This window comes from Micromonas pusilla, assembly GCF_000151265.4.
Source record: "Micromonas pusilla CCMP1545 genomic scaffold MICPUCscaffold_3, whole genome shotgun sequence".
In the NCBI taxonomy this organism is placed as follows: Eukaryota; Viridiplantae; Chlorophyta; class Mamiellophyceae; order Mamiellales; family Mamiellaceae; genus Micromonas; species Micromonas pusilla.
This window is the reverse complement of record NW_003315884.1, coordinates 1711390-1723971: the sequence shown is the minus strand read 5'-3', so window position 1 is coordinate 1723971 and position 12582 is coordinate 1711390. Positions and strand designations below refer to the sequence as shown.

General features: G+C 68.0%; 9 protein-coding genes across 9 annotated transcripts; 3 read left to right on the top strand and 6 right to left on the bottom strand.

The window, feature by feature from the left end:
• Positions 1–150: 150 nt before the first annotated feature.
• Positions 151–1200, bottom strand: MICPUCDRAFT_56747 (uncharacterized protein; the record flags this gene model as incomplete). Its single annotated transcript, XM_003056981.1, has 2 exons — positions 151–437; positions 540–1200. 2 exons carry the CDS (start codon positions 1198–1200, stop codon positions 151–153), a joined length of 948 nt encoding a protein of 315 aa, XP_003057027.1.
• Positions 1201–1597: 397 nt separating this feature from the next.
• On the top strand, positions 1598–2679 carry MICPUCDRAFT_46868 (uncharacterized protein; the record flags this gene model as incomplete). Its single annotated transcript, XM_003057457.1, has 1 exon — positions 1598–2679. Exon 1 carries the CDS (start codon positions 1789–1791, stop codon positions 2677–2679), a length of 891 nt encoding a protein of 296 aa, XP_003057503.1. The 5' UTR covers positions 1598–1788.
• Positions 2680–3148: 469 nt separating this feature from the next.
• On the bottom strand, positions 3149–3598 carry MICPUCDRAFT_56745 (uncharacterized protein; the record flags this gene model as incomplete). Its single annotated transcript, XM_003056980.1, has 1 exon — positions 3149–3598. The coding sequence occupies one exon, from the start codon at positions 3596–3598 to the stop codon at positions 3149–3151; it is 450 nt and encodes a 149-aa protein (XP_003057026.1).
• Positions 3599–3722: 124 nt separating this feature from the next.
• Positions 3723–4106, bottom strand: MICPUCDRAFT_56744 (uncharacterized protein; the record flags this gene model as incomplete). The annotated part of the gene is made up of 1 exon (XM_003056979.1): positions 3723–4106. The coding sequence occupies one exon, from the start codon at positions 4104–4106 to the stop codon at positions 3723–3725; it is 384 nt and encodes a 127-aa protein (XP_003057025.1).
• Positions 4107–4551: 445 nt separating this feature from the next.
• On the top strand, positions 4552–5574 carry MICPUCDRAFT_32633 (uncharacterized protein; the record flags this gene model as incomplete). The annotated part of the gene is made up of 1 exon (XM_003057456.1): positions 4552–5574. One exon carries the CDS (start codon positions 4552–4554, stop codon positions 5572–5574), a length of 1023 nt encoding a protein of 340 aa, XP_003057502.1.
• A 138-nt stretch (positions 5575–5712) lies between these two features.
• MICPUCDRAFT_56742 (uncharacterized protein) lies at positions 5713–6471 on the bottom strand (the record flags this gene model as incomplete). The annotated part of the gene is made up of 1 exon (XM_003056978.1): positions 5713–6471. The coding sequence occupies one exon, from the start codon at positions 6469–6471 to the stop codon at positions 5713–5715; it is 759 nt and encodes a 252-aa protein (XP_003057024.1).
• Positions 6472–6625: 154 nt separating this feature from the next.
• Positions 6626–7246, bottom strand: MICPUCDRAFT_39017 (uncharacterized protein; the record flags this gene model as incomplete). The annotated part of the gene is made up of 1 exon (XM_003056977.1): positions 6626–7246. The coding sequence occupies one exon, from the start codon at positions 7244–7246 to the stop codon at positions 6626–6628; it is 621 nt and encodes a 206-aa protein (XP_003057023.1).
• A 229-nt stretch (positions 7247–7475) lies between these two features.
• MICPUCDRAFT_46866 (uncharacterized protein) lies at positions 7476–9423 on the bottom strand (the record flags this gene model as incomplete). Its single annotated transcript, XM_003056976.1, has 2 exons — positions 7476–8759; positions 9001–9423. 2 exons carry the CDS (start codon positions 9421–9423, stop codon positions 7476–7478), a joined length of 1707 nt encoding a protein of 568 aa, XP_003057022.1.
• A 549-nt stretch (positions 9424–9972) lies between these two features.
• On the top strand, positions 9973–12431 carry MICPUCDRAFT_56739 (uncharacterized protein; the record flags this gene model as incomplete). The annotated part of the gene is made up of 2 exons (XM_003057455.1): positions 9973–11183; positions 11288–12431. The coding sequence occupies 2 exons, from the start codon at positions 9973–9975 to the stop codon at positions 12429–12431; spliced, it is 2355 nt and encodes a 784-aa protein (XP_003057501.1).
• Between the last annotated feature and the right edge of the window lie 151 nt (positions 12432–12582).

The window sequence follows — 12582 nt, the reverse complement described above, 5'->3', positions numbered from 1 at the left end:
TATTTTTTTATAGGATAGCGTCGCCGCCGCTATCGTATCCGCCATCGTGTCGTCGTCGTCGTCGTCGCGTCGTCTATCGCTCGTCGTTCGTGTGTGCTATCGGCTTCGCCGTGAGTTCTTCTTCGTTCTTCTCCCGTTCGCGCGCGTCGTTCAACTCGCGACCGTGGTCCGCCACATCTCCCGCGCGTGCGACCCGTCCTCCAGCGGCGTCGCCGCGTGGATCGTTCGCATGTTGTCCCAAATCAACGCGTCGCCCTCCATCCACTCGTGCTCGTACACGAACTCCGGTCTCGTGCAGTGCGGCAGCAAGTCGTCGTACATGATCCTGGACACGCTCTCGTGCTCCTCGCCTTGAAGGTCGTATATGTCTAACGCCTCCTGTGAAAGCGTTTCGCCCTCGGCGACGACCGCGCACACGGAGCTGTTGAAGCCGTAGACTGAGGGCCATTCCATACAAAAACAGTTCTCCGGTCAGTTGAAAGGGGACGCGATCAAGTGTTGAAACCGGGCGATGGGTGAAAAACTTTTGAAGAACGCACCTGACTTCTCCCCCGTAGCCGCGTTCGTCAACACCAACGGCTGATACACCGGCGGGTGCTCCGCGCGCTGTTCCGGGGTTAACAACGGATACGACGGCGTCCCGCGCTTCCGAACTTTCGCGTTGTGGTGCGCGTACGAGCACACGGCTCGGTAACGCTCCAACTCCAAGCGTTTATCCTCCGGCAGCGCGGCGTACGCGGCGGTGACGTCCGCGAAGATCGTCGCGCCGCCCGCGCCCGGCGGCGGCGCCGTCTTGCAGTACAACACCGACGCGTACGGCGGCGGGTCGCGGAACGCCTGGTCCGTGTGCCACACCGGCGAGCGCGTCTTCGGGTCGTACGTCAGCGAGGTCTTCCCGCAGGTGGGGTCCACGGGGAGCGGCGGCGCGCGCGCGAACATGGCGCGCGGTTCCCCGGTGATCGCGTCGACGACGTTTCCGATGCGTTGCACCTCGCGCGCGTCCGCCTCGAGGAACTTGGCGTCCACGCCCGGGTTCGTCTCCACCTCGCCGCGACCGATAGCTCGCGAGATGTCCACCAGCTCCCGCGGGGTGATGCGCTCTAACCCGCCGCGCAGGAGCACGAGGCCGTGCGACGACGTCAGCGCGTCGTTCAGCGTCGCGCGTCGCGCCTCGGGGGACGCGCTGAAGGGCCGTTCCATACAAAAATATTTCACCGGTCAGTTGAAAGGGGGCGCGATCAAATGTTGAAACCGAGCGGTGGGTGAAAAAAAATTGTAAGAACGCACCTGAGGATCTCGTCGCCGCGGAGGACGACGGGCGCGAACGTCGGCGTCGTCGTCGCGGCCGCCGCCGCGCGCGGCGGCGGCGGCGGCATCACGCGGCGGGTCGAGGCGCGCGGAGGAGACGCGATGCGCGCGACGTGCGACGATATCGCCGCCGCGCCGCGACTCGCCATCGGCGCCGAGCGCGTCGCTAAAAGTGTCGAGCGCGTGTTCGCGGAGCGACGTGGCCGGCGGTCGGTCCGTTTAGATTATTCCGCCGCCGCCCCGTCTCGCGCGGCGACGACCTCACATCTCCGCGCGCTCGCGCCCGTCGCACGACTCAAACGCGCGCGTCGCATCGTGTTCGAGCGCCGTCGACGACCGCGCTCGGCGACGTCGCGCGAACTCGCCGCGCGAACGCGGCGAATCGCGCGCCTCGGCCAGCCAGCCACGTGTGCTCGGTCGGATTGTTGTTAGTCTACTAGTAGGTCATCGGTAATCCGACGGAGGCGTGGAGTCGCGGGCATGTGCGACCCCGCGGTGCGACGCCGGTCCGCGCGGACGGCGGACGAGTCCAAGAAGCCGCCTTCGACGGCGGACGAGCTCCGCGCGAAGTACGATACGGACGCCACGGGACCGGTCGGAGGCGCGAACGGCCCGCGGTTCGACGGCCCCGAGCCCGTGCAGCCGTGCACGAGGATCAACCTCGCGCATCACGTCGTCGTCTTCGCCGCGATCGCGTACTCGCTCGTAACGCACGGATGTCCGTCGTTAGGCGTCGTCGCGTTCATGCTGTGGTACGCGGACGCGTACACCGCGGTCCTTCACGCGGCGCTGGACCGCCCGGGGTGTCTGGACGTGAAGATCCTGCACGGCGCCGCGAGAGGATTTCAAGCGCATCACGACTACCCGCTCGCGTCCACGCACGGGCGCGGGTGCTACCGCATGATCTGCGACACGCAGCGGATACAGACGATCACGATCGTGAGCGCTCTGGTGTTCGGAAGATGGAACGTCGCGACGTTTCAGATCTGTTTGATGAAGCTCTTATTCAGCGCCTACGGCGGCGCGACGGGCCACTTTTACGCGCACGGAGGCGCCAAACCGCGCGGTCCCGCGATTAAACTCGCGCAAAAGTGCCACATGCTCCTCCCGCCGAAGCACCACGTCGGCGGCCACCACGCGCCGCCGCACGACAAAAACTTTGGGATATTCAACGGACTCAGTAACTACGCCCTGAACCCGTTCCTGGGGGCGCCGATGAACCCGCCGCTGGGCGTCTTGTTAGCCGCGTGGGCGGCGCTGTCGCTGTTCGACGTCGCCGTCGTGGAGCGGTGCGTCGGGCCGGTGGGCGAGGTGGTCGGTCGTGGGGTCGCCACGGCGTTGGAGCTCGCGAGGAGTAGCGTCTCGATGTGATGTGTGTGGGGGGATGGGGTGTTTTTTAACGCGCGGGGAGGGGTCTCGAACGCGAACGTAGAGCGAGCCGTAGGAGGACGAACCGTAGAAGAACTTTGTTGTGCCAAATATGCCAAACTGAATATCGACCGAAGCGCCGCGTCGGCACTTCCATAAACAGCACGCGCATCGATCGTCCAGCCCATTCCATCACTCGTCATCTCCCCCCTCCTTCTTCTCGCCGCCGCCGCCGAAGCTATCCTTCACCAGCGCCCCGCCCGCGGCTTCCTCTAACAGCGCGCCCAGCCCTTGCACGTTCGGTACCAGCCTCGGCGTCGTCTTCGAATACGCCTCGTACGTCTCCGGGTCGTTCCGTACGAGCGAACGTCGGGGTGGAGTTGAAAGGCGTCAGTTGGAGTTGAAAGGCGCCGAGGTGCGTCGGGATTGAAAGCGAGGTGTGGGCGGAGAGATGCGCCGGGAGATGAAGTCCTTAGTAAGGATCGGCGTTCACCGCGCCGACGCGGTCGTGAAGGGACCGGTGTGTGGGACGCGCCTCCTTCCCGTGCATCTCCTCGAGGAACAACTCCTCCGTGGCAGCCTTTTCGTTCAGCAGAAACGTCAAGACGGCCGCGAAGAACGTCCGCACCGGCGACCCGGTCGCGAGCGCCAGACCGAAGGACCCGAAGACGAGGCCGCTGTACATCGGATGCCGCGTCGCCGCGTAGGCGCCTTTGGTTTTCAAGACGTTATCCCCGCGCGGCTTCGGGAACGGCGTGAGCGAGTTCCCCAAGTCGCGCACGCCTCGGGTCAGCAGCAGCCCGGCGAGCGCGATGAGCGCGAGGCCGATCAGCGGGTCGAAGAACGAGTTCCCGCTCAGGTTCATCTGGACGTCTTCGCCGAGGTCTATCGGCGGGAACGCGACGCAGAGGAGGAGGATCATCTGAGGGCCGTTCCATACGAAGCGACGTCGGGGTGGAGTTGAAAGGCGTCAGGTGGAGTTGAAAGGCGTCGATGGCGGGTATTGAAAGCGAGGTGTGGGCGGAGAGAGACGACGGCAAAAGTCCTTAAGGATCGGCGTTCACCACGGCGACGGGGTCGTATGGGGACCAGTGTATAGAACGCGCCTGACCGACGAAGAAGAGCTCCCCGCGCTTCCCGAGATCGGACGTGTCCGCCATCTCCCGGAGGAGCGCGTCCGCGTTCAGGGGGGCGTCGTCGGCGTCGGCGTCGGCGTCGGACGCGTTCGCGCGAATTCGCGCGGAAGCGGCGCGGCGCGCGGAAGCGGGGACGGCGCCCGCGCCCGCCGCCGTCGTCGACGGAACGATTCGGAACGGGTGCCGAGAGAAAGAGAGAAGATCCCTCGCGGGGGCGCTCGTCCCGGACGGCGCGAGGCGACGCGCGGACGCCGCGAGACGCGGGGAGCGGCGCGGCGCGCGAGTCGTCGGCATCGCCGGCGTAAATCTCGCGGCGACGAACATGTCTTTCTTTCGCTCGGCGGCGGCGGCGGCGGCGCGGATGGCCTCCGCGCGGATGTTAACTGGCCTTTCGCGATAACTCTGAAGGCGCGGTCTCGGAACTTTCGTCCCGTCAGGTTCCGCGTCCTGTCGTCACTCTCGGAGGCGCGACGATGACCGCCGTCGCCGCCGCCGCGGCCTTCGCCCCCGCGATCGCGCCGCCGAGACCGCGCCGCTCCCCGGTCGTCGCCGCGCGCGCGATGGCATCGGACGCGACGACGGAACCCGTTCGATCTGTCCTTGGAACCATGACGTGCGAACCCGGCCCAGCCCTTCCCCTCTTCTCCCTCTCGCCCGCGCCCGCCCGACGACGACCCGACGCGACCGTCGCTCCCCGCTGATGACTCCGACCGACGACTCATCACTCGCGTCCGACAGGATGGGCTGGCGGTACGCCTCGCAGGAGTGCGACGCGGAGGTGTCCACGTCGCTGCTGCGGACGTTCTTAGACCGCGGCCATCGCGAGGTGGATACCGCGCTGGCCTACGCGGGCGGGGAGACGGAGAGGATGCTCGGCGAAATCTTCTCGAAGCACCCCGAGTTACTCGCGCGCGCGTCGATCGCGACGAAGGCGAACCCGTGGCCCGGCGGGAACATGACGTCCAGCGCGGGCGAGGGAGGCTTAGAGCCGTCGCAGCTCCGCGCGCAGGTGACGGCGTCGCGCGAAGCGTTAGCCCCGGGCGCCGTCGACCTGTTGTACCTGCACGCCCCGGACGCGGCGACGCCGATCGAGGAAACGTTGCGAGAGCTCAAGGCGCTGCACGAGGAGGGGGCGTGGAAACAGCTCGGGCTGAGCAACTTCCCGGCGTGGGAGGTGGTGCACGTGTACCACAAGTGTCTCGAGATGGGGATGCCGCCGCCGAGCGCGTACCAGGGGATGTATAACTGCGTCACGCGGGCGTGCGAGCCGGAGCTGTTACCCGCGCTTCGAAAGTTGAACGTCCGATTCTTAGCGTACAACCCCCTCGCGGGGGGGCTCCTCACGGGCAAGCACGCGTCGTATAACGCGGACGCGAACGCGGAGAGCGACCGCGGGCGGTTCGTGAGCAACAAGATGTACCAAGACCGGTTCTGGAAGAGGGAGTACTTCTCCGCCGCGGAGCTTATTAAAAACGCGTGCCAAACGGCGGACCCGGACGGTACGCTCGGGTTAACCCCCGCGTCTGCTGCGTTACGATGGATGTACTCGCACAGCCAACTGGACGGGGGAAAGGGCGACGCCGTCATTCTGGGCGCGAGCTCCGTGGCGCATCTGACGGCCAACTTGGACGCGGCGGAGCGCGCGACGAACGGCGAGCCGCTGCCGCGAATCGTCCTCGACGCCATCGAAGACGCGGCCGCCGCGTGCGCCGCGGCGACGCCGCAGTACAGCCGCGGGCACAGCAAGATCGCGTCGCGATGAATATGGACTACGCTGTGTACCGCGCGCGTGTTCCTACAATATAAATGCACTACAGGATGTCATCACACTACCGTATACTTCCGTCTTAACCTACTATCGTACGAAGGTACCTCCGGAAGTACTTCCGCGCCGATGAGTCTAATTTTGAGCGTGCCCGCGCCCCTCCGGGGTGTATCGATACGGCGAGAAGTCCTCGTCCGCGTACCCTCGCTTCTTGAGCTCATGCTGCTGCCGGAGCGACCACTGCTCGAGCGGATGTCTCAACGGCGGCGCTCGCGCCGCCTCCGCGCGCGCGCGTCGCGACGACGGCGGCACCGCCGCCGCCGCCGCCGGGCGCGGCTCCCCTCTCGCGCGCGCCGGCGCTCCCATCCTCTCGTGCCGCGCCCTCGTCCTCGCCGCCGCCGCCGCCGTCTCGCGCATCTCGACGCCGTCGTCGCGCTCGAACCCTTCCTCGATGTCGTCGAACTCGAACTCGAACGCGGGCGGGGGCGGGCGGGAGGAGGAGAGGGACGACGCGGCTCGACCGCTCGACCCGCCGTTATCTGATAACGCGCGTCTCAGTCTCCCCACGCGTTGGTTCCTCTCCGCGCGGTACCGCTCCTCGCGCGCGTCCCGAGGCCGCGGCGGCGGCGCGCGCGGCGCGGCGTCGCCGCCGTTCGACCTCCAAAACCTTGCCTTGAACGCCTCCCACCCGCCTCTGCCGCCCTCCGGCCCGCCGCCGCCGTCGCCGCCGCCGCTCCGTTGGCTCCGCTGGCTCCCCCCGCCCCACGACCGCGGCGTCCAGCTCGGCATGCCGTCGTCTTGCTCCCTCCGGAACGCCTCCGGGCGCTCCCGGTACGTGTCCCTCGCGCTGCTCGGGTTCCTCGCCCGCATGATCTTCTCCCCGCGAGGCGTCATCCCCACCTGCACGCGACTCAGGGTCGTTCCATACAAAGCGACGTCGGGGTGGAGTTCAAAGGCGTCAGGTGGAGTTGAAAGGGCCCGAGGGCGGGGATTGAAAGGAAGGGGTGGGCGGAGAGAGACGACGGCAAAAGTCCTTAAGGATCGGCGTTCACCACGCCGACGCGGTCGTATGGGGACCAGTGTACAGAACGTACCTCATCGCAGGCGTGATGCTCTCGAGCGTCGCCGCGTCCATCTCGCCCGCCCTGAGCTGCCCCCGCGTCGGCCCCAGCACGTTCCCTCGCCCGAACAACACCGCGAAAACGCCCCCGGACGCGGTCATCTTCACGCTGAGGACCGCGATGTACCACCCGGCGTGCGGCGAGCTCAGCGTGAGCGGTATCGCGACGTCTCTCTGCGCGGTCTTCATCCCTCTCGTCCAGATCGCGTGCGCGGCCCATATACTGCACGCGACGCACGCGAGCCCGGCGACGCGACCGAGCGCGGTCACCGCGCGCGTCGAGAGCGCGTCCGCGCCGCGCGACGCGACGCACCCGTTGACGTACAGCGTCACGAGGATCGACCACCCCGCGTGCGCGAACGTCGGGAGGAGGAAGAGCGTCAGCGACGGCGAAGCCCAGTCGGAGGTCCAGCGCGTCGGCCCCGCGGTCTGGCACTGCTTCTGGCCGTACGACAGGTGCGTCTCGCAGCCGGAGTACCACGGAGGGATCAGAGAGACCGCGGCGAGGATGGCGCCCATGAACGAGAACGCCCTCGAGCGTTGGAACATGTCGCGCGGCGTGGCGTGGCCCCCTCGAGCGACGCGGCGCCCGAGGAAGTGAATGCGCGTGATGAACGGCCGCGGCCCTTTTCGCGCGAATCGATAACGGACAGGACGATTTTCATCGCGTCGTCGGTCGTCGTCGCTCGGCGCCGTCCAGTCGCGCCCAGAGACAATCGCGCGCGCTGCTACTGCTCACGTGTGAACACCGCGCGAGTGCTAGAGAGCGCGCGTCGCGTCACGCGTCGTCGGCGGGTTGAATCTCGCCGCCGTCGCGCCCCTCCACCTCCGCCGCCGCCGCCGCCGCCGCCGCCGCCGCCGCCGCCGCCGCGTCGTCGTCGTCGTCGTCGCCCTCCCGACCGCCCCCGATGGCGACCAACAGCTTCACGACCTTCCCCCGCCGCGCGTCGCGCTCCTCTTCCCCGTCCGCGTCGCCGATGTTCTCCGCGTGCGTCTCGAGCACGTCCCTGACGGACTTCAACCGCCGTTCGATCCCGTCGCCGCCGCCGCCGCCGTCGCCGCCGCCGCCGTCGTCCTGCAAGTCCATCTGCAAGAGCAGCCGGCGTCGGATGCCCTCGTCCCCCGTCGCGAACGCGCTCGCGAAGATGATCCCCAACAGCTCCAACGTGTACAACCCCCCGTCCAGGCGCTCGATGTATAACTCGTCGTCGTCCAACTCGATCGCGTCGCCGCGCGTGGAGAGCGCTTCGTCCACCGAGTACACGCGGCGCGAGTACTTTGTCCACAGCTCCGCGACTCTGTCGCACTTGGCGTGCGTGTCCTCCACAAACTTAGCGCACAGGCGGTCGTGCCGCTCCGTGTTCGGCGTCAGGCACAAGAAGAGGCTGCTCACGATCGAGACCGCGCGCTCTTCCTCCTCCGCGACCGCCTCCGCGCCGCCGGCTCGCTTCCGCATCTTCTCGTGGCCCTTCCCCATGAAGACGGAGAATATCGTCTTCAAGCCCAACGCGTCGACGAACCGCTCGCACGCGGGGACGCACCTCGTGAGCGCGTAGTCCACGCACTTGATCGCCGCGGTCCGCGAGCTCCTCTTGCTCTTAATCACGAGGAGCATCAGCTCGAGACCCTCGCACTCGAGAAACGCGTCTCGGTTCGAACGCTCCATGACGCACGCGCTGAGCGCGTCGAAGAGGTTGGCGACCATTTCCTCCTCGCCTTCGTCCGACGGATCTTTGCTCTTGTACGGCGCGACCGCCTTCAGAAGCGCCTCGACGCCCCCGAGCTCGCCCAGCCGCGCACGGTTCGCGTCGTTCGATTGAAGCAGCACGGTGAGCACCTCCGCGGCGACGAGCTTGTTGTTATCGATCGCGCGTTTCGGCGCGACGCGGCGGAGGAGCCACTTGAGCAGCGGCGTCTTGTCGCAAAATTCGCTCGCCGCCTCCGGGCGAATCTCCACGATGTTCTCCACGCACCCCAAGACGCCGTTCACCGCGGCGGCTTCCTCCGGCGACGACTCTTTCCCGAACCGATGCAAGCACTCGATCAGGAGCTCGAACCCGGACTCTTTGACGATGGACGCCGCGAGCGCGGCGCCGCCCTCCTCGTTGGACTCCACGGTCAGGGTCGTTCCATACAAAGCGACGTCGGGGTGGAGTTGAAAGGCGTCAGAAGCGGAGTTGAAAGGCGTCGAGGGCGGGGATTGAACGCGAGGGGTGGGCGGAGAGAAACGCCGGGCAAAGTCCTTAAGGATCGGCGTTCACCACGCGAACGCGATCGTATGGGGACCAGTGTACAGAACGCACCTCCACGGCGTCGGCGTCGACGAGCTCGTGAAGGAGCTCCACCGCGTCCGCGGCGATGTCCGGGTTGTCGTGCGCGAGGAGCGCGAGGATCGACGGCACCGCGTTCAGGCGCACGAACTCCGGGTACAGGTCCGGGTACCCCGCGAGCCTCTGCAGCCTCTTGACCTCCTCGTCTAGGTCCACCTCGGAGTCTATAAATTTCGCCGGGTCGTCCGCGTGCTTGAGACGCATCGCTTGATTCGTCGCGTACTTGCGCTCGAACGCGAGGACGAGCTTCCGCACCGCCTTCTCGTCCAGGTTCGTGAGGTCCAACGCCGCGTCCCCGCCCGCGTTCTCCTCCGCGTCGGCTAAGAGCTCGTCCGCGGTCCGTCGCGGGCCCGGCGGAGGCTTCGAGTTCGAGATCGTCGTCTCTTCTCCCGCCATGGACGTGTTCCCGCCGCCGGCGTCGAGCGCGGCCGCCGCGGCCGCCGCCGCGGACTTGGCTTTCCCGCGCGCGTCGAGGTAGTACCCCGGGCCTTGGTTCCCGAGACGGAAGTAATACCCAGGCCGCGCGCCGGTGAACGAGCGCGAAGGGAGGTACGACAGCGCGGTCGATCCGCCGGCGGATGATCCGGCGGGCCCCGGGGCGCTCCCATCTCCTCCGCGATCGCGAGATGCATGATGACTCTCTCTCGCGCGCGCGCTCGCCTCCGCGTCGAGGCCCTTCGCGAAGTCCTCGATCGCGTCCGCGCCGGTCTCGTAGTTCGCGCGCTTGCGCTTGACGTTCCCGGGGTCCATCTTCCCGCGGCGATCGTCCACGCGCGGCGGGTGCGGCGAGATCTGAACCCCCCGTCGCGCCGGCCGTGTCGGCACCGAGGGGGACGGAACTCGGCGAGCGAGCTCATCAGACGTCACGAAAAGCGTTTCGGGAGCTGCCGCGAGGCCGCGAACCACGACACTCTCGACGACGCCGCGCGCCGCTCGCCGTCGTCCATGGCGTCCACGGCGTCCCCCGCGCCGCGCGCGCCGCGCACTCCCGGCCGCGTCGGCGACGACGACGACGACGCGTCGCCGTCGCCGCCGTCGTCGCGCCCGCGCCCCGTCGGAGATGGCCCCACGCCCGAGCGCGCGGTGAAGGTTTTAGACGACGCGCTCGACCTCGAGGGGAAAGCGGTCAAGGCCGCGATGGACAGACTCCAGCGATGCGTCGCGCGGACGCCCGCGTACGACGCCGAGATCACGTCGCGCGAGGGCGACGCCGCGGCGCTCAAGCGCTCGCGCGGGTACAAGAGCCCGTACCACGACGCGCATCACGCGACGCTCGTGGCGGCGTCGTCCGCGCTCCGCCGAGCGCTCGAGTCGTCCGATGGCGTCTCGGGCGCGGACGCGACGACGCTCGTGAACGACGCGCTCTTCATGATCGAAGGCGCCGCGAAGGACGCGCTGCGGCGCGACCAGGGCGAGCGCGCGATCCTCTGGGAGTGCGCCAAGGAGATGAAGGACCGACGCGACGAGGCGCGCGCGGCGGCGAGAGAGCTCGTGCTCGCGTTCGCGAAGGAGCGGCAAGGGGTCGGATTCCGAGAACGGCTGCGGCTCCGCGACGAGGTCCAACGCGCGAAGGACGAAGCGCGCGCGGAGCACGAGAAGGATAAAGCGCGCGTGATGGAAGAACTCCGCGCGATGGCGGAGGAGCTGAACGTCATGCAGCAGCAGATGGGCGCGTCGAGGGACGCGGACGCGGTGATCGTCCGCCAGCTGAACGAGTTGCTCGCCTCGGAGCGTCGGAAACGCTACGACGACGGCCGCGAATACGAAAACGCTCGGCTGAACATGAAATCGCGCGCGGAGAAGGCTGAGCTCGAGTGCGCGAAGCTCGGCGCGTTGATTCGCGTGCACAAGCAAGACGCGGAGGCGACGCAGAGAGACCTCGAGAAGAAGATCGTCGAGTCGGCGGCGACGGCGAGGCAAGCCGTCTCGCACGTCGCGCACGCGAGAAAACAGCTGCAGACGCAAAAGCGGAAGAGCCTGCGCGAGTGCGCGTTTCGCCTGTGGAAAGGGCACGTCAAGATGGTCCGGGCGATTCGAAAGGTGCGTCAGGACGGGGACACGACGATCGTGACGATTAAGACTGGGTACGAGCGGCAGATGGAGAAGCTCCGAGAGGAGAAGAACAAGGCGCGTTTCTCATGTTTAACGTTTCACCCGTCCCTCGCTTTCAACATTTGATCGCGCCCCATTTCAACTGACCGATGAACTTTTTTGTATGTACTCGAAACGACTCACAGGCGGTCATTTACGGCGCGAAGAGAGACAAAGCCGGCGGCGGCGCGGCGGAGACGCTCGACGACGCCGCGCGCGACCGCGCGGCGAAGATCGCGAAGAAGGAACAGCGAGACCGCGCCGCTTTGGACGCGGCGGCGAACGCGGCGGCGGACCCGTGGTCGTTCCTGGGCGACGTCGCCGCGTCCGCAGCGACGGCGGACGGCGCCGGCGGTTTCGGCGCAGCCGCGAGCGGAGAAGAGACCGTCGCGGAGAGACGCGCGCGGGAGGACGCCGCCGTCGCGGCCGCGGAGGAGACGCTCACGCTGTTGGATAACTTCTACGCGCGCGCGGCGAGCGACGCCGCCGCGAGAGGGGTCATGGACGGCACGGACTGGCACCCGGAGATCGTGCTCGGCCCCGGCGGGGTCGCCCTGGACGTGCCGACGCCCGCGGGGGCGCCGCCGCCGCCGGCGACGATCGACGCGTCGGCGTTCGCGCCGCCGTCGCCGGATGTGGACGACGCCGCGCGCGGCGGCGCGGTGGACAGCATCATCGACGCGACGCCGACGCCGACGACGAAAGCGACCGCGGAGGCGACGCGAGCGCCGCGCGCGGCGAGCCCGGAGGAGGCGCCGCGCGACGCGACGCGCGCGCCCGTGCCGACGCGAGAGGGGGGCGATGCCGACGCCGACGCCGCGGAGGAGCCGAAGGAGCCCATCGGGGATCAAGCGCCGACGGCTCCGGTGGCGACGATTCCGACGACGCGCGCGGCGGCGGCGACGGACCCCCGCCCCGCGCGCGGCGGCGGCGGCGGCGGCGGCGGCGGCGGCGGCGGGCTCGCGTCTCTCGGGGCCGTCCCCCCCGCGCCGACGCCGGCGACGCGCGGCGGCACGGAGACATCGAGCGCGCACGTTCCATCCGTGCGCGCGGTGGAGGAGCGCGACTCGATGCCGCCGCCGCCGCCGCGGCCGCCGCGCGCGCGCTCCGAGATTGAACCCGCGACGACGACGACGATCGAGCCGGAGAGAAGCGAGAGGAGCGACGTTCGGGCGTCCTCGGAGGGGGGCGCGAACGTGCGGAGCAGCATGATGAGCGTCATGACGGACATGACGACGTACAGCGAAACGTTCGAGAACGAGAGCGAGGACATCGACTGGGCGGACGCGGACATGGACCTGGATCTGCCATGACGCGAAGGTCGACCACGGGACGGGGGGGTGATCATCATAAGCACACGCTCAACAGATGAAGAGTCGTTCGTCATTACATAGGCTCGTGTCGTTCGTCGTAAGAATGTATTCACCCTCGTATGCACACGCGAGGAGTCGTAGTCGCACTCGT